The sequence below is a fragment of the Phoenix dactylifera genome, chromosome 9, assembly GCF_009389715.1.
Source record: "Phoenix dactylifera cultivar Barhee BC4 chromosome 9, palm_55x_up_171113_PBpolish2nd_filt_p, whole genome shotgun sequence".
NCBI classification, from domain to species: Eukaryota; Viridiplantae; Streptophyta; class Magnoliopsida; order Arecales; family Arecaceae; genus Phoenix; species Phoenix dactylifera.
Window position 1 is genome coordinate 13,183,861 of NC_052400.1, and position 20,950 is coordinate 13,204,810.

The 20,950-nt window shown below is 36.6% G+C and overlaps 1 protein-coding gene across 3 annotated transcripts; it reads left to right on the plus strand.

Moving 5' to 3' along the window:
* Window positions 1-9,811: 9,811 nt before the first annotated feature.
* LOC103701838 lies at window positions 9,812-20,950 on the plus strand. 3 transcript variants are annotated; one of them, XM_039130103.1, is made up of 3 exons: window positions 9,827-10,021; window positions 13,484-13,521; window positions 19,581-20,950. In XM_039130103.1, the coding sequence occupies exons 2-3, from the start codon at window positions 13,504-13,506 to the stop codon at window positions 20,595-20,597; spliced, it is 1,035 nt and encodes a 344-aa protein (XP_038986031.1). In that variant the 5' UTR covers window positions 9,827-10,021; window positions 13,484-13,503; the 3' UTR covers window positions 20,598-20,950. The 3 variants fall into 3 exon arrangements, with proteins under 3 accessions (XP_008782260.2, XP_038986031.1, XP_038986032.1); XM_039130104.1 differs by lacking the exon at window positions 13,484-13,521 and adding an exon at window positions 10,553-10,637 and having other exon boundaries at window positions 9,828-10,021; XM_008784038.4 differs by lacking the exon at window positions 13,484-13,521 and having other exon boundaries at window positions 9,812-10,021.

A 20,950-nucleotide genomic window follows, 5' to 3' on the forward strand; every position in this document is an offset into this window, starting at 1 on the left:
GCCTGGAAGGGTATGTATGCGAGACGGGTGTCGGGGGCCGACTGTCTATGCCTAGAGGATGACTCCTCCATGGTGATTGACTAGATTCGGGGAGCGGACAGGTATGAGGATGGCTACCGATTGATACAAGACACCCACAGATTGGTGAGGGAGTTGACCTCCTACTAGATAGCTCATGTGTATCGGAAGACTAAAAGTATAGCCGACTGGATCGCCTCTTATGTTATCCGGCATTTCGGAGAGGTCATCTGAACAAGCTTAGCTTGTATTTCACACCTATTGTCCTGTTTACTTTCACTTGATCTGGCAAATTGTACGCACATTAGAGTTATATAAAATGAAATGCCGCTTTTGACCAAAAAAAAAAAAAAAAAAGGAGGACTCACTTGGTTTATTAAAAATTTTTACTTCCCTTGAGTATATGTTTCAAGGAAAAATTGGTGCATAAATATGTTATGTCTGAAAAAAAAAAATTTGATATATCTCATTGATCATAGAAAAAATATAAAAATTATATTTTTCAAAATAACTTATATTTGGTTAAGTATTTATTTTTCTAATATTGACGCCAAAATTATGTCCGACTATAGAGATTTAGAGGGCATCAGTCAATACGTAGAGAGACGCTGATCTGTACAAAAAAGAAGAAAAAGACTTGCCGGATTGACTCCGGCTGAGCCCCTCGGTACCTAAGTCAGAAAAACTATGGAACAATAATAGAAAAATAGCAAGTACAAGAGAAAAGATTATTATAAAATATTGTCTTTTTTTTTGTCGGCCTTCTCTCGTCAGCTTGCATCTTGGCCTTTTTACCTCGGCCTTCTCAGGTCAGCCTTCTTAAGTCAACTTTCTCACCTCGACCTTCTTACCTCGATCTTTTCACTTCGGCCTTCTCACCTCGGCCTTTTTTCTTAATTTTTCAAGTTGGCCTTCTCATGCCGGCTTTTTTATTTTGACCTTCTTAGGTCGGCCTTCTGGTCAACTTTGGGAGCTCAGCCTGGAGTTCCTCACCTCGGCCTCGAGCTTGATAGCTTGGATTTAGGCTTCACCTCAGTCTTCTCACCTCAACCTTGGCTACCTCAGTCTCGAACTACACTTCAATCTTGGTCTTCCACTTGCCCCTAACCTTCACCTTGGTCTTAGCCTTCATTTCAGCCTTCTCTCCTTAACCACGGTTTTTCACCACGGCCTTAGCAACTCATAGACCTACTGATCTTCTTAAAAAAAAAAGAGCAAAATGATGGATGAGTCTTGAAAGCCTCACACCATGAGAGCTTTGAGCTGTGAGTACCTCTCACTATAAGTGTTTCTAGCTATTAGAGGCCCTTCCTTTGGGGTCCCTTGAGCAAGGATCCATTATAATTAGTAGCGAAAATCAAGGGATGAGCTATAATTCCTTACTTATGAGCCATAACCATTCTTCCATTTTTAGATCCTCTTAATTGCATAATTGTAACCGCCCAAAATTCAAATCCATTTGGAATTGCTTGCTAGATATCGACCCATAATAGATGGATTGATTTTATGCCATGTCATCTAAGAATATTATGTAAAATATCTTTTATATTCTTAATAAAATGACTAGAAGAAAAAAAAAATAAGCCATGCATTTCTAGAAAAAGGATTTTATTTTAGTTCTTGGTCCGTGGGAAACAGAATTTTTTTTGTTCTACATGTGTCTATATTTTCTATAGAAGGTGAAAAACTTATTTCTATAAAAAGATTATATTTTCATCTCTCTCATTTGAAACTCCAACCAAGCATAAGTCATTCTGTTATTTTTTTTTTTTGACCAAACTTTTCTCCTATTCTTTCAGCAAACCAAATGTGTTCCAAAGAGCATTTGAGGGGGGCATTAGAGTGAGTTTACCATCTAACAAGACAATATGAGACTATTCTCTATTTTCTTGAGAAATAAATATAGAAAATTTGGAATCAAACTAATTTTATCCTAATTTTTCAAAAGCAGATCATTGTTTTAAAAAATAATTTATTTTAATTTTATTTATTAAAAATATATAAAAAATATTTTTATAATGCACCAGCTTATTTTAAATTTTGTTCAAAATGTGATATATTAGGTTCTAAGAAAAACATGCATTTATTCATAAAACATCACATTTCATAAAATCTTAAACATAAGATTTAACAAACAAAGATACATTATATTTTATGACAAAGTTATTTTGCAAAGAATCATAATTGTAATCATTTTTTAGAAAAATGTTGCAAAGCTCAACCTTTAAAAGACCTCATAAAACCACCATAGCAATGGCTAGAGAATACACCAGTTAATCATGTTATATTATCTAGATATTTATTTGTCCTCATGGTAGAAAAAATTATATTCTACATCATATGCACTGTATGATGGTACATCATACCAACCATAGTTGTAGCTGCTTATTTCTAATTTTATTTATTAAGTGCCGATAGCAATGAACCATCAGAGAAACGAGCAGTTATGGTCGGTATGGCGCACCACCAGATAGAGCAGTATATAATTTTGCATGTGGTGCACCTACATGCATGCCATCCCGATGAATAGTGCAAAGAGTTGGCTTAGTTGCACGAAAAAAATTTAAGGAGGACCACCCAATGGTCAAGCAAAAATGCAATGTAGACATCTGAGACTCCTACTTTATAGGTATCCAAGGGGCTCATGAATATAGTCTTCGAGATAGACTCCCCGTGAACTTTGAACGTGACAAGAACAAGAAGTTGCACGTACAAAAAGATTAATAAATTTATCAATGGGGGACTTTATTTATATAAAAAGTACTGCAAATTATCTCTCCCCGATTAATTGGTACGCTACGTCCAGGATTGGTGGGCGTCGAATAGGGACTTGGCCGCCCGCGGGCGGCCTAGATTTGGTGGTACGCCGTGATATCCCCGGTCATCGGGCAGGGTGGGTCCCCGCTCGGGGTGTTGCTTACTCACCTGAGAACGCATGCGAGGAGGTCAGATATAGTGGAGTGGGGAGTCGGGTGTATTTATTTGGCCTACTATATTTAGCTGGATAGAAGCGCGTGGATCTTTGAGGATAGGCGGCCGCATCCGAAGGTGGCGGCGGCTAGAACACTAGTTCATGCATAAGAGGTTATCAGCAGTGCACCATTTTGGTTTCCTGAGATGACTAAGGACATCTAGGTCTCTCATCCAGTTGAGTCAGTGACCAGATTTATTCTTGTTTCTTGCGAGCTCCCACCCTCTAGTTTTTTTAATGTGAACTTTGATGGCAGTGTTGCAGAGTACGGCGCTAGGGGATAGATTGTATTTGTGATCAGAGACCACCACTCCATATTTGTGGCGGCTGGTGGGTGTCGAATCTACGACACCTTGGTTAGTGGAGAGGAGTTGCGGGCGGCATGGGAGGGTGTCGTCTACGCACAGCGCACTCTAAGTACCGAGTATATTTATCTGGAAAGTGACTCGACCTTTGTGATCGAGAGGATCAGCGAGCGGCATACCGTGGTGGATGGGTTCTTTCTGATCCAAGACATATGGTGGATGACCGAGGACTATGGCGCTTTTAGGACCGCATATGTTTTTTGAGAGACAAGCACAGCCGCTGACTGGGTGGCCTTCTACGCGGCGCATCACTCTAGGCTTCCTCTGGGTGAACCAGGCGGACGTTCCCAACTCGCTTAGATAGCTTTTTTTTCTTCTAATTTTGTTGATTGTACTCATATTTATTTGGTGTGAGGAGCCGGTATACCAAAAAAAAATAAAAAAAGACTGGGCGCAATTAAGGTCGGCATCTTGCTGAAGCAATAAATACCCAGAATTAGAATCTTATATCTCCCTTGAAAGCAAGTCATTAGAAAAGAGTGCCCATGGTTAAATCCGAGTCATGCTGTAACAGTTCTCTCGATTTTAGATAATGAATACATATAATTTTCATTTCTTTATAATAATTGATATAAAAAGCTGTAGATATTGCACATAAGCATCTCTCTTTCTGATAGCTACGCGCACAACCATTTTAAAATTATGCTATTTTCATCAAGAGGAAAATCGATAAATTACCACTAACTTCTCTAAACTTTAACCACTATGATGATCATATCTTGCCGCTCCTTTTTAGTTATTGATGTATAACAGCAAACAATCATACTTAATCTAAAACCAAAGAAATTAAAGTATGGAAACGTTAAAGGGACCGTTTTGAAATATCATTAACTACTATTACGAATTAGAGAACAATATCCTCAAATCATTATATATGCAGTGATATTCTAAGGATAAATATTTTCATACAAGTGAAGTGAGAGGAGTTTGTATTTGTTCTCTACAAAGTACTTCATAAATATATACCTAAGTCAGATTTTGACGAACATTTCTCTATCTCATCCAATATGTCTTGCATCTGGATGGAGCATATTTCTGGAGAGGGATAAATTCTTTTTCTATATTAAAGATATAACATGTATTCTACGTAACTTTTCTAGAGAATTAAATAGATGCTTGACTAAATATAATCCATTCTATTATGTTCAAGTTTTCCATAGTCAATCAAACATGTAAAATCCATTTTTTTAGCTTCCTAGAAAAATTTCAAAAGCCTTTCATTATATTATTGATCGATATATAACAACCATTATATAGTTGCCATTCCATAAAAATCAAACTAATGGCCGCTTATATATACGAGAACTTTACATGTGCAATGCATATATAGTAAGCTTTTTTGACTATAGAAAATAGTGGATAGAATAATGGACATGTATCAAACTAATGCCTCTTGTGTTTGAGATGAGCATGTAAAATAAGAGTTAAAAACATGTTAGAAGGAAGAAGAGAGAGCCCACATATTACTTCAGATGGTTGCTCTCTTTCTTTCTAGTTAAACCAATGCGAGATTGTGCATGAGAGAAACATTGAGACAGTGTAACTTTTTTGATAATTAAATGCCATGTCTTAGAACTCTTTAGAAAGCGTTCAACTACAACCTTAAGATAAGGAAAAGAAAGAAAAAGAAAAGAAAAAAAAAAACAAGAGCCGCTCATCTTGCAAACGAGAACCTGACCTGAAGGCTTTCTCCTTGAATAGTACACACAGTAATCCAAATCTCATGTCAGCTAAAAATTTAATTTTTGCATAAAGATGGTCGAACATTCAACAGACGATGGTTGAGAAGTGTCAAGTAATGTTGCTTTATCTAGCAGAAGAGGTTGTAACAACAAAAAATTTGAAAATAATACAATAAATTTATTACTTCATACAGCATCAAAATCTCATTCAATTAACAAGGGTGGTGTAAAATAACAATCATATAGCTTTTAAGTGGGTACAGCCAGCTAAATTAAAAAAAAGAAAATGATACAACGAAGAAGGAATCTCAGCAGTCGTGGTCCATATGAATTCTTCGAAGTGCCGGACAACGAAGGAAGCAATTCAGTCTGCAGCTCTGTTTGTCTTTTAAAATACGTGTGCTACCCGCAAGGACTTTATTTTTTTGATCAGTCTGCGAATCTCATTGATCAATAGGTGACCGTCTCGATAACGATCTTCGGCTTCTTGTTAAGAGGAAGGGTAGGGCCTCCGAGTCCACCACGTGCGTGGAAAATGAGGAGAGCCGTTCACGCGTCCCGTGCAAGTGCAAGGTCGACCTCATGCCACCATATGGCCGCTAAGCTTGCACGTGAGTTTTGCCGGCGCATTAACCCTTGTGGAAAACGATTCAATTGTCGAAGGGTCACATGTCTACGTTCCGTATCCACGACGAAACCAGACAACTGAGAGAGAGAGAGAGGTTGTGGGGTCTAAGTTGAGTTTTGGTGGAAAGTTGAGTGTGCTTTCCTGGCAGCCTCGGCTTATTGGTAATGATGATGAAGAAATCAAAAAATATCGCACACTAGAGTAAAAGTGAGATTACCTGTCATTGTATATAAGTATTCAATTTTAGGGTTGTTTTGGCATTTTTATTTTAAAAATAAATTCACTAAAAATGAGATAGAAATATATTTGATGTTATTGCTTGATTTTATTTTTTAAAAAATATTTTTATTATTTTTTAAAAATAAGGAATTATTATTTTTAGTATTTAAAAATGAGAAAATCATTTTTTTTACCATGATGATAAACATCATCTCCACCACAGCTATCGTGAACCTCAGCCACCACCGCCATCATCATCTCCGTGACAACTGTTGTCACCTCTGCAATACTACCATTGCTATTACTATCATCATTGTTGCTACTTCCTTCACCATGCCACCATCAGTCGTCGCCGTCACTACTATACCATTATTATCCTCATCGCTTATAACTTGGCTGCATCGTCGGCCCCTATCATCACCACTGTCGCCTCCACAACCACTATCATTATTATCTTACCACAATATCATTGCCATTAACACCTCCTCCACATACTATCCCCCTAGCTACCAACACTACCACCACCTTCGTTACTTTTGTCAACACTACCACCACCTTAATATTAAAAAGAATTAATTATATCTGAACATGTTTATATTTTAAAATTTGAAAAAATAGAAATATATTTTTTTAATTTTTCTAGTTGTAAAAATTTTAGAAATAAAGTGATGCTAAATTAATTGGACTTACTTTTTGGTGACTAAAGACATATAACAAGAGATAATGGGAAAGCTTAAAAATATCTCCACCAATGTAAAGCTATTATTAGCTTCCTCGCATTTCTTTTTCCAAAAAATGAGTAATTCTGTAGGATTTGTAGTGGTCTGGCTTGCCACATTGAGTGTAAAATTCGGTGCGGTGGGAGAGTGAATAAGATCAAGATTCCAGATCAGACAACATCGGAGATCAGCATAGAACGAGGCACACTGAGTGACGCCATGAAGAACTAGGACTTCCCCCGAGGGGTAGATGCTTCTAATTGTGCTATGAAATGGCTGGAAGAAGTAAAATATTTTCCCATTGCTAATAATCTTTTCATCTTGATCACTCCATGCAAGAAAAAGACAGTGCTTGATGAGTCCGCTGACCTATATATCTGGAATTATCAATAACCTCCATAGAAGCTATCACTTTTTTGGCTACATCTATCCCTTCCTCGAAGTCTCGATCCAAGAGCCATTAGGGGCTCGTTTGGTTCGCAGGAAGCATTTTCTTTCCTAGGAACATGATTCCTGGGAAACAAATTCCTAGGAAGAGAATGCCTAGGAAAGTACTTTTGGCATGTTTGGTTGACCATGGGAAAGTGACAAATTTCCAATGTGCTTATGTTTGGTTGGCCATCCACTTTCCTAAGAAAGTTATATATAATTACTATTATGCCCTTAATAAAAATTAGGTTTTTAATGCCTCTTTAATGCTTCTTTAATGCTGAAGGGACTTTTTGGAAAAAAGTAAAAATGGAGTGATTCCCGCCTCATGGGAAAGTAACTTTCCCATGTTTCTCATGGGAAAGACTTTTCCATGAAATGTGGGAATCACATTCCCATGGGAATACAACTTTCCCTTCTCTCTCCTTTGAAAACTCCAACCAAACAAGAGGCATCTCATTACTTTCCCGTTGACCACACTTTCCCCCCTTCTTTTTCCGCGAACCAAACGAGCCCTAGAATTCTTATATGCATCTCTCGATTCAATTACCCTGGCCTTCCCTTGCTTTTACCAGGAATTTTCTAGTCTACGCTACACCGAGTGGATTCATGATCATATTTGTCTCCAGCGGAAAATACTAAAGCCGCAAGAATCAGAAAAAAATAGAACTGTCGAGGCAAATCTTTGACATGTCTTCAGTTATGAGGTTCCCAATCTTGTGGCGTTTGTAGGAACAAAGCATATCGTAATAAAAGATCTGAATAATATAAGTAAAATAAGCCGATGCTTATTGGAGCATAAATTAAGATAATTAAAGAAATTTCATCATCGCAGCATGAGGTAGGATTCAAAAAAACACATTGTAAATCATAATTAGCAGTATAACTTATTTACTTTAGGAGTCATTTATTGATTTTATGTTGAAAATGGTAAAGATATGATACGTGTGTACATACAAACATTCATTCGTACGTACGCGTACGTACCTACCTACCTACATACATACATACACACACATACACGCGCGCGCACACATACATACACACACATATGTATGTATGCATGTATGTATGTATGTGTGTGTATGTATGTATGTATCTATATGTGTGTGTGTTATATATGTATGTATATATATGTATGTATGTGTGTATGTATGCATGTATGCATGCATGCATGTATGTATGTGTGTATTGGACTTGTGTGCAAGTTTTAGAACACTAGCCGCTCTAACATGATAGTTATGATTTATGAAATATTTAGATACATAAAATTATGAGTATTTACAAAGGTTTTGTAGGAGAGACTACCTAGAGATTTAGTGCAAGAAAGATGATGAGGTTCCACATATTTTTGATCCAACGTAGCATGCACCAATGATTAAAAAATTTTGTCCTACTAGACCAGCAGCGAATTTCAATAAGTAATAAATTTACTGTTTTAGTAGTGCAAATTCTTTAGGTGAGTCGTTCAATATCCCGCCTGTTATTTTATAAATGAAGGACCACGAAGCTACCTATTCTATTCTACATTTGACTTCAAACAGGATGAGCTGTCACCATTGACTCATGGGATGTTGGCCCAAGAATTAGGCCCACAATCCATGCTTCTTTTTCAATAAATATATATTTCTAATCTAATTCTCATTCAAAGAGAAAACTAGAAAGGAATGCACAAGTAAAAGTAGATGTTATATTTCAAGTTGCACAAATTATTTAAAAAATTGAAGAAATCATGACCATCTTCTATCTACGTTTCTTCTCATAGTCTCATATGTGCTCAGCATTGCGCTATACTAATTTGTATTTATTTCGCATGAGTCTACTGGCCCCAACAAGAGACCCACAAAAAATATAATATTAAAGTATTAGAAAAGATATGTTAATTTATATACACTGGAGTTGATCTAATCAATTATTAGGAATGCAACCATTCAATAAAGGCTTCTTCCTTTGGCGTAAGAGTAGCTTTTGTATCATTTGTATTTTTTTTTTTAAAAAAAGTTATGTTTGAGTCTAGTGCCTCTAAATTCATCTTTTTAGTAACTCACATGAAATTTTTTTGGTAAAGTGGAAACCAATATATCTAGAAAATTATAACAAACAATATTTCTATTCTATGTATTTTATGCAAATATGGAAGACTAGTTACATACAATGGAAAAGATCTCAATTTTGAGTATCTAAAGTTGACATAGAGTTTTTTTTATTACATATATACATTCTATAAACAATTGCACTTTCACATTTTTACCAAATATACTTTTTAAATAACTATTTACTTTGAAAGAAAGAAATAAAAGAAGTGCAACTTTCCAGAATAAGAATAACATACACAAAATTAGAAAATGGAAAAGAAAGTGTTTAAGAAAAATTGGAGACAAAAATTTAAACCATATATGAGAAATCACAACCATCCATATATGCCAAATATATGCATCTTTTACACCTTGCTCTAATTGCCTATTCTATTCTTCGATGCTACATGCGAGAGGTAAATCACATCGCCTTCCAGCTGGATTTCTCATATTAAGGTTAAAAGCCTAATCTAGATCCATTATTCGTAGAAAATTTGAATTTTCACTACAACCTGCTCTGCTCTTATGGACTTTGAGATTCAAATATTTAATGATACGTCCAGCAGTTGTGAGACATGTACGAATCTCAAAGTCTACCATGTATTGTTGGTGTCATTTTGGGTCTCCTCTCGGAGCGACCCAAAGTCTTCAAACAAAACGCCGTATCTCGTCTCCTCAAGATGGCGTAACCAACAAGCGTCCGTACCCTCCCCTCCGCTTTCCCGAGCTCACGAAGTCACGAACACGAGGCGATATAAAAACGTGGCCTCAACCTCATCTCCCCCAAATCCCCCATTTCACAATCCCCGCTCCCGTCGGAAAAGGGACAGGCCCCCACCCTCCGCCGCCGCGCCCTTCGATCTCCACCGCCCTACTCCTCACCATCCATCCCCTCTTTCGTGCTTGTCCTCCAAGGTATTCGACCTCTGCCCCTTTTCCTTTTTCGGTTTCTAACGATTTCTACGGCTAGGTTACACTTATATTTCCCCCAATTCGTATCAAGTGCACCCTAGTCTCACCAATGACCTCAATCCGCTGTCTTTTATACTTTCTGAGGTTCAAGAAAGAAAGTAATCAATCTTGATAGGAGACGTGGATGGGCTATTTTTTTCAATATGTTACTATTAATTTAATTTATATGCGCAATTGTTTGCCATATGGCCTATGCGATTGTCTCGGTCACTTTTGATCCGATATTCTTTTTTTTTTCGACGGCGAAATATTGTTGGATTTTATTATATTATATGCTTACCCTTATCTTGGTTTGTTTTTTTATTTTTAGTGGGGCAGGTTTTCTTGAAAATAGATTGTGCTAGGTATTCGGAGAAGCAGTTTTAATAGCCAATTTTGGGAAATTAGTCCAAGAAATGTTATTCTTGTTCGTGCTTGAGATTGTGTCCATGGCCTCATCGGATCATTTGCTATTCTTTCTCTCTCTCTGCCCAGTAAAAGTTAATGGAGGTATGAAGTGGATTTCTTGGAAAAGTTATCGAAGGGAACTTTTGACAATCACCTGCTGTGGGGTATTCAGGTACTAGACAATTTGTTCTAGGGTTCATGTTTTTCTTCGGAAAGAATGGAAAATATTGATGCTTTCTATGGTTCGCTAGATGCTTCGTGGCTTAGATATTGACCATTTGCTAGTTATATTTCTAATGGTTATGAGGCAATGGTGGGGTCAAGTTGTAGTTACTTTCAGATGAAAGTCTATGTGTTTCGATCTTGTCAAATAACGTCGAGTTAACAGCATGGAGAGCAATCGATGCTTGCAATATTTTACTGTTTATTGTTAAGTTTTTTAGCCTTACATACAGCTTGGTACATGCGTATAGAGATCTTTGCATGTAATATGCTCATGTTTGACGCATTGGATTGTGGAGAACAATAAAAAGATGCAAATACTCAAGTGGATAGACTGCATGAATCTTGAGTTGATAGAAATGACAGTTTTGTTTGAGAGAACAACTGTACAAATCTTTTCAAGGCTTTTTCTATGGTGGTTTCTCTAGTCTACATACATCCATTCTTCCTTCAAAATTGTTTTCTACAACTTCTCTTTCTAAGTCTAGCATGACTTATTCATATACGTATCTTTTGTTACCTCTAAGGATGTTGAGCAAGTTTTTTGGTTACTTTTTATGAGACTATGCCACTCAAAAAGTAAGGTCTATCCAACAATATTTTCACCGTGCCTATCACACATTTGATCAAAACGGCTTGACTTCAGTCCTAGGCTTTAGAATCTCATTTCCAGGATTTAGGATAGAAATGAACTGTTCTATCATGTTGAAAATTTAAAGATTGTGTAGGACAATGGTTTAGGTTAAGGGCATGAAAAGTTATGTTAATTTTCAGGTTAAGAAGCATTTTAGAGAATATAGCCTTCTACTGATGTTCACATGCTTTCTTGTGGTAATTTTCCATGCTTATCTGGGTGAAAAAATTATTAATCAAGAAACATTTCATGAAGCAAGGATGAGTGGATGAGAGGTACGAAGATGGAGATTGAGAAAGGATGCGAAATGGAATTAGTCTTCTGTCAGCAGTGCTTCTTTTGGCAGATGATAGTATCAAAGGCAAACACAAAATTAAAAAAGGTTATGACGAAGAACATGTGAAGGAAAAAGAAAGGAATGTGAAACAGGGAAGCAGGAGGGGGAGCACATCTCTGTTTTTGTATTACATGTAACAGAAGAACATAAAGAAAAGAAAGTAACAGCAGCAGATGATTCAAACATGGTATAATGAAAGAGGGCCAAGGAAGGAGGCCAACTGTGTAGACTTATGCTTTCAAGGGGTCCAGATTAGAAGAGGAGAGAAGTGGAGTCTAGCTATGTTTAGGAGGTATTAAAAGGCCAGTCTATTGGAGATAAGAAAAAGAATGTTGAGTGAGAGAGGAAAGAGAATTGATTGCCTCAAATCTCATTTATCAATTGTTAAAACATCAAGACTTATTTTTTTATGGGGCGTGGCCCCTTATACAATGACCTTTTAACAATGCTTTAATGAGTTTCCCCCTCCATATGTTATTGTTTTGTGGTTCTCAAAGATATTTTGGAAAGTTGAATGACTCTTAATGTTTGCTAAGTATTTGTTTGAAAGAAAGCCTATGTTTTGTCTTCTAGTCATAAATAAAGCCAATGGCATAAGGGAGGAGGAGACTAGTCATTCCCAGGGAAAGATAAGAGAATGACCAATTCACTGAGTGTGAAATAATAGGCTATGAAGCGTAGCATTATTCTAGGCCATCTTCTCCATTCTTCTTTCCAACCCGGTAGGCTCGCCTCAGTTCAGGTATAGGTCACCTTTCTGACCTAACACTAGAAACCATCTTTGTTATGCGAGATTCTTTGACCATAATGCTCGAAGGTTACGAGTGGCTTTGCTTACATCCCATGGTCTCCCTCCAAGATGTTGGAACAAATGTTCAGAAAAAGCCTATGCAGTGAATGGAGCACCTTTACAGATCCCTCATATGGTCTGGAATGTCCATGTTTGCCGGAATCGTGTTTGCCAGAATTTTGACTAAGTATTACTAAGGGATCTAGAGCACGACTGTCTCCTCGGAACCACATTCCTCTCTGCTTTGGAGAAGTTCCGGATTTTCAATGATGAAAGGATAGGAATGAAAGCCTCAATCAAGGAAACCAAAGTCTTCTTCCCGTCGAGCCTCCTAGGCTCTCGAAGATCAGAAAGATTGAGTTGAAGACTGAAGCAATTTATTGGGTTAAATATGTGAAAAAACCCTTCGTTTTTCACATCAGCTCCAAACTCCCGAAATCCAAGCAAGGATCAAAGAAGTTCGAGACAAGACCGTTTTTTTTTTCGTTGGTTCCAAACCAGTTTTGGTCTAGGCATAAATGGAGTCTTGAGCTTCCCTATCGTTCCGGGTTTTTTTAGAGCAAGATACCAACCAAGTCAAGGGCGATCCAAATGATTGAAGCCAATAGAAAACTTCATCAAAGATCTTCTTTAGAAGAAACTCATCCGACCAAGCACTAGTCCTTGGTCATGTGCGGCCTTTTATGTCTCTAATTCATCATCTTTCTGGCGCCCCGATCTTTAGCATGTTTGAAATGAAGTTTGGATTTTGGCAAATCTGGATTGCTGAAAAAAGGACCGGTATGAAACAACTGGTACCGTTCCGTTGGGACAGAATGGGCCTTTTGGATTGAAAAATGCACAGTCAGAGTTCCAGAGAGCCATGGATGAGATAATAAAGCCCCTAGCCTATTTTGCAATTGCCTACATTGATGACGTTCTTATCTTCAGCAAGGCAAAAAGCTTAAAGCTTTTTGAAAATTCATTGAAACATTTGGCTTTCATAATTTTAACAATTAAATGTTCTAATTGTTACAAGATCGTTTCTTTTGGTAGTTTCAGGGAGATGATATGCCATGGTCTTAACATCATTTGTGAGTATTTTTTTAATCCTTTTTTATTGCATACTAGATCAGTAATTATGGATTTTTTCTGGATTTTGTCTTCATAACATTCTCGTTTCACCTTTCAATGAAGTGATGAAATGTTGCAAAGTGCAAGTTTTAATGTCACTTGGACATTTCTATGTCATATTGCCCCTAACATTGAAATAGAGTGTTATCCTCTCAACACTGCAGGTAGTTTTAAAGTCAGTGTTGCCTGACCAAAAGATATGTATGTCAATGTCGATATTTGCTTTACAGTTGTATGGATACATAATGATATTGCTGCATCATTATAGGAGGATGACCCTGTTTCATGGATAATCGGAAATGGACCTCTTGACTTCTTATATATTGCGTGAAAACTCACCAATTAACTAGGTGTGATAGTTTATATGTGTTCACAATTCCACTACTCATGCAAAAACCTCCAGGGTGCACATGCTCAATGGAAAGAGCACACATTTAGCCCTAGATTTGTGGTTTCTAAAAATTTGGAATTGATTATTTGTTTCTAATAATCTAGAATTATGTGTTGCCAATGCCTCTCGATGTTTTTTATGATTCATAAGATGCATACGCGAATATGCCTTGGAAACCTTTGCATTCTGGTATGCAATGAATTAATAACTTGTTATACCCCCTCTTAACTATTATAATTCCTAGTTTATGCAACTATAACTTAATGGTGCTAAAGAAGTAAGAAAGTCAATCTATCGGTGATTGTTTTCAAGGCATATAAAATTAACTCCTACTTATGATAATTACAAAGAAAATAGGAACAAGATAGGCTTGATGAGGTGTGGTATGTAGTTCTGGGTTGTTTTGCAGTATTTCGCCAATACGTTGAATGATTTGATTATATAATTATTGATTGACTGTCAATTTGTGTAATTGGACCAAGATTGTGCCTTCATGTGGGGACATGGTTTTACACTTGGGGGAGGATGGGGTTATCATATCATTTGTTTTGAAGATGCTTCTTTTAATCTCTCTCTTAGATGTTCTGTACACGAGTCCATGTGGGACATGAATATGGGGTATAAGATATGCATGTATGTATGTTAATGTGTGCGCATGACTGCATGTTGTTATGTTGTATTTGCGCTAAAATTGTGCTTTTATGTCTTGATGTGGTTTTAAGCTTGGTGGTGGGTGAGCTTGTTAAGTCATTACTTTTGGGATGCCATTTTGAATTGTTTCTGTGTTTCTTACATGTTCAGTAATGGGGTCCATGGATGGCAATATGTGGTATTAGTTATGTATATATGCATATTCATGCTTGCATGTCTACAAATGTTTTAAGAAAGTTTTCTCTTGTTATACTTTTTCCAAATCATAGTTGTATACACCAATAGATGAAGCGCATAAAATGTTTACAAAGGATAAAGCTAATAAATCAAGTTGTTTACCTGACATAAGTTATATATTCTATAAATTTAAGTCACTACTTGATGTAGCTTAATTCAAATTAGGTTTAGTTTAGTTATTTTAATTATCGGTTTTATATTTGGATTTTTTACGTATATATCCTCCTAAATATTAAAATTTGCATGAATACCTTTCCAAATTGATATTTGCATATGTACCCTTATAAAATACTTATTTTGCGTGTGTGCCCTTCTTTTTTCTTTTTTCTTGCATATATGCCCACACCATCTATCACCGTTAAGAAATTAGCGGTTTAAAATTAAAAAATAACCGAAATACTCTTAATAGGTAGACATACAAAAAGAAATATTTTTAAGGATATACATGCAAATAACAACTTTAGGAGGAAATTCATGCACTTTCACATATTTAGGAGAGTTTACATGTAAAAAATTGAATCAAAACCAGCATTTTTCCCTCCAATAGTGGTTCTTCTGCGTCCTCATTCATTACTCAACCCCCCTTGGCGAATGCCACACTCTTCCTTGTTTTACCTTGGCAGTTCTCTTCCAGTTCTATACATTCTTGCCCACACTTCTCCCATTAGTATTTGCATCTGCACATGCATTAAATCAAATTGAACAATTGCAGCTAGAGTTGTTGTAAATTCAGCTTAATGCAACTCCAGTTGCTCAACAACTTGAGTTGTCATCAATTAGACATTTCCTATCTATAAATAGATTAGAACTATGTAGCTGATCTCATGAACTCTTGGCTGTAGGATTCGTACTTTTACTAAGTTTAGTTATTATTTAGTATGATTTATGAGAATACTATGGGTATCAAAAATAGTTCAAGTGTTAATTGGTCTTTATCACTAGCTTTCCAACTGGGTAAAAATCCTTGCTAACTTGGATTCTTTTTTTCTTGCTAAAGAATCAAATTGGCTAAAACCTTCGGATTTTAGTATTCTATTGATTGATGGATGTGGCATTAGATGATTTTTAAGGAATGCTTTTCTGTCAAGCCATATCTACCAATATTTAACAACTAAGGCATTTTCTGGAGCTTTGGTTGCATCATAATATACATTGACCCAATTTAGCTTCCAACATTCTTCTCCTAGATTTTTAAATAGCCTTGAATAAAATCTGTATTGCATAGGCAGAAGAATAAACAATTTTGTGAATGTCTACTATACATTGGATTTTAGATATGCATTTATTTTCTCCTTTCGGTGTCTTTATACCCTCTATTGAGGTACTATTATATATTATGAAGAAGGTTTTAACCTTTTTGATTTTGGGGTTTCCTTTGCAACCATCCTTTTTTAATTTTGTGCATGGGTGCAAGAGTTTTGATGTGATACTTTTGTATCCACTAACCACTACTTGAAATTTATTACCTCGATAAGTAAATGGCTATTTAATAGATTTGTCTAAAGCAGTTTGAAAGGTTCTTGAAATTAGCTCAAGTTCATGCCAATCATAGACTTCACTAGGGAGACATAAGTATCCAAATGCAATATCCACATGAATCAATCACTAAGACTATATCACTTATTAGCATGACTTCTGTTACCTTTTATAAGAAAGAAAACTCTCTACCATAGATTGCCTTAGGATACTATTGGAAGGGCCTTGATTTTAGCTTGGATTTCACCTAAACTACAGAATGAAGATATCATCTCTACAGTTTTCATATGTAAATAATTGTTGGTCTCGAAGAACTGTATGTAAGGACTCATAGGTACTAAGAAGGTAAGAAGTCTGCCACTTCCACTGTTTTGACTTGATCTTGACAGGTGCAATGCCATGCAGAACTTTAGTAGCTATTATCTCAATGGCCCTTAGTAGAGGATCTTAGCAATAACCTTTGTCATAGAAAAACATCTCAGTTGAACTGCACCATTGAGGACTTCTTTTTTATTCCCCAAAATAAAGCTGCCAATTATGTGCACAAACTTTCATTTGTCATTTCATTTCCAGAATCTCCAAAAAACTTAGTTTGGTTAGTTGCAAATATCCATAGCATTTTTGCTTACTTCATTTGCCACATCAATCTCCTAGTTAATATCTAGAAATTTGTGTTTGGGGACCATCAACACTTTTATGTATGGTTTTTCATCTTGTAGATGAGAAAGCTGTGGGCTTGCCATCATTTAATGATTTAGACAACATGAAAGATCAATTCGATCATTAGCATGTTTAGGAAAGTCATAATATTTACTTGCCTACTTCTGATTTCCTGACTCAAGTTATTGAACATGGATCAGGTTAGAGATGGAATTCTGGAATAGATAATATAAGTTAACACTTGAAGACGGTAAATTAGATGAATTATCATGAATAGAAAACAAAATAGAAGAAAACTAAAATAAAATTGTTAAATGAAATAATATGTGTATTTCTTTAAATAGATTGAAAATAACTAATAACTTTTGATATTTTCTTTAATCCCGCATGCTCGATTAACTACTTAGATGATTAAAACATGTAGTTTTCAATGAATAACTGCCCAAAAGTAAAGTACTATCCTCTTTCCAATTAATCATGTAAAAGATAATGTTACCAACTTAAAGCTTTATTATTAAAGTCTTCTATTTAATCATATCTAATTATATGATAACTAAGAAACATAATACTACTTTGACATATGAAACATATCCTTAATATACGGGAGGATAATATTATAGATATAAAATTTATGCTTATTCCAATCTAATGAATGAAAGATTGGCTGAGTGTTTAATTACATATAAGCATTAAGAGATTTCAAGTAATAATATGGAGGGTAGGTCTTGGCATAACGTTAAGGTGGCTCTACTGTGACCTGGGCGTCACGGGCTTGAAATATAGAAATAGCTTCTCTGTAGGGCAAGGCTGCTTAAATGTGACCCCCTCTAGACCCCTGCACCTGGATGCCCTTTTTGAAGATTTCAAGTAATAAAATGATATAATAGCCACCTAATTGTTTATGCTACTACTCTATATAGCTATGTAAGTTGTGACCCATGATGTAAAGTTACCAGCATATATACTTAATTTAGTGAACTTTAAATTCATGGACTTGTTTAAGTGAAGAAAAGATCGCAACAATTTGGCCAAATTAGATTCATCATTTTAAAAAGGGCTGCACTACTTGGGTGAGGTTTTTTTGACTTGCTGTGTCATTTGAGTTTTAATAGACCCAAGTCAAATTCTTTGTAAGGCTAGACAAATCTCATAGAACTTTGACCTGCTATTCTTGAAATTGACCTGACTCTGCTGAGTGATCCTAATGAACAGGGTTCATCATCCGAAATACAGTGAAAGTTCAATCTTTCTGATTTCCTTTTTCTCTTTTTTGTTGTGGTATACTCTTTGATGCCTTTTTGAATGCATTTTTAGTGGTTGTTGTTGTTGTTGTTGTGAAACATCTGATAGTTGTTTCCATAATCCTGTTCATTGTGCATAGGGAAAACTGTGATTAATGATATCCCCTCAGAACAACTTAAACATGATGGACCTATCTCTCGTCATTTTTAACTTGAATATTCTTCATACATTTGCTCATCTAATTTACCACGGGTTTGACCAGGTCCTATTTTTCATTTTTTATACTGTTCCTCCAAGAATCAAATGGATCCAAAATTGTGGAGTATCCGTTTTACCTCAACTCATTTCAGTTTGCCAAAGCTACGATATAAAATGTTTTGGCTGAAACATGAATGTTTTAAATAAGACGGAACATCACAAGCTATAGTGTACCCATTTGTCCAATTTACTCATTCAGAATTTTCTACACAATACCTGTTAATATTTTATATGACTGCTAGTACATGAACTGTATTAGGATGTGAACTCCGCATGCATTGTGTGTCATTATATTGTTGATCATGTCATAATAAATTGCACCTCTATTCTTCATTTTTGAATCGGTTATGTGGGAACTTGTTGGAATTAGATTGGTTTGACATAATGACAAGCTCCCAATCATATTCTTCTCCCAGTATTTGCTTTTTAATTTCCCACTAATTATAATGGAATCAAGTAAATAGTATAGTTACTATATGGGTTGATTAACTTTGGGTGAGATAAATGATTGCTTGGGAACCTTTTTATTTTCTCGTTCGCTTATGCAACTCAGCCTAGTTGATTTCCTAGTTCCTTTTATCATATATTTAAGGGTTTTTGCAATTAAATCCCTGACATTTGCCTTATTAATCTGTCTTTTTGATATTTATATAAAAACCCTAGTAAAGTTCTGAACAAATATGTCTTTGTGCTAGTTTCTCTTGACTGAACCCTGGTTAAGGGTATCCAGTTTTGCAGAAGGGTAAAAATGCCCTCGGCTTAGGCTTTGGACTTGACCTCCTCTCGTTCGGTGCACCCTTTTTCTGCTCAAGATTTTGGTGCCAGGAAACCAGTGTGGGGAGGGGCAAGGGTTAAGGTGTCAGTTGAGTATGAGGATTGGGGACAAAAATTTCTAGGAGATATAGGAGGATACAACGAGAATATTCGATTATCATGTAGCTAATTGAGGGGCGTATGAACGATAAGTTTCAAGATTTCAGCGATTCAAATACATATATAGGAAAAATAGGGATTAATACACAAATATAGAATATTTTAGGGACTAATATGCAAAAAAAACTCTGTTTTTTTATTTGTGTTGATTCTGAATGTTTTGATTCCCAGATTTTGCTAAAGATGGCAAGAAGTACCAAAAGCCATCACCGACGTTCATCTCATAAGGTCAGGTTAACTCCATATCCCTTACCTTCTTTCCACCGGAAAAATCCAAGAGCGGAGGAAAATCCAAGGAAAGCATCATTGGCCTTAGAGAAGAAGGACTGGGAAGATGCAATCTGCCCTGTATGCATGGAGTTCCCACACTATGCTGTCCTCCTCCTCTGCTCGTCTCATGACAAGGGCTGCCGCCCTTACATGTGTGGGACCACCTACCACTTTTCCAACTGCCTTGACCAATTCCAGAAGGCATATGCTAAAGAGATATCCACTCATGATGAGTCTGTGGCACAAAACCTGAGCCATGGTTTGTCAGCATGGAAGAAATCTGAGGTAATGGAGCTAACATGCCCTCTATGTCGCGGGCAGGTGAAGGGATGGACTGTGGTGGAACCAGCACGAGAACATCTCAACAGGAAGAAGAGAAGCTGCATGCAGGACAATTGCTCATTCACTGGGACATACAAAGAGCTTCAGAAGCATGTGGAAGCTGAGCATCCATTTGCAGAGCCTCGTGCAGTGGACCCTGCGCATGAACAGAAATGGAGAGCACTGGAGTACCAGCATGAGCGGGCAGATGTGCTCAGTACAATAAGGTCATCGATGCCAAGGGCAGTGGTGTTTGGGGATTATGTAATAGACATGGATGATAGTGAACGTGAGACTGATGATGATGGGAATGGAATATTTGAAGGAAATAGGAGTATTATTTATTTGATACTTCGGGAGGCTGCTCGTCTTGGGAGGCAAAACAGAATTACTGGTGTATCTGAGGTCAGGGAAGAAGGTGATGGTCTTGTTCCTGTCATGGCTACTGCTGGTGGTGCTGCTGCTGATTTGACTGTTGATCATCCCTCAGAGGAATATGATGTAAGCATCATGGATGCAATCAGATCTGGCAGACAGCAGAGGCGGCGGCAGCTGCAGCAGCGGCGCCGCAGGAGACGAGGGAGAAGCGTAAGCTGAAGAAGGATCAAGATGGCACTGAAGATCCTGATTGGCTGGTTAAGTGGAGGAATTTCACATTTAAGATGTTTAGTTCCCAGATATGTTTGAATCATCTTCTGTTTTTTTTTTATTCAAATTATGTTCATTTACTATAGGCATTGTTCAGTATTTAGTATCTATGTCAATGATTCACCTAGTTTCAAGAGATGATTGCAGTGGCAGCCCAGAAAGCATTGATAAATCCAGATAAATGTGGTTGGTTGGCATTTGCATATTCCAGTCATAATCCATGGCTGAATCCACAAACGGACTCTCATCTGATTTCTGGTTTTAGTTCAATTTGGAATTAGTCTGTTTCTGTCCTTCAAATA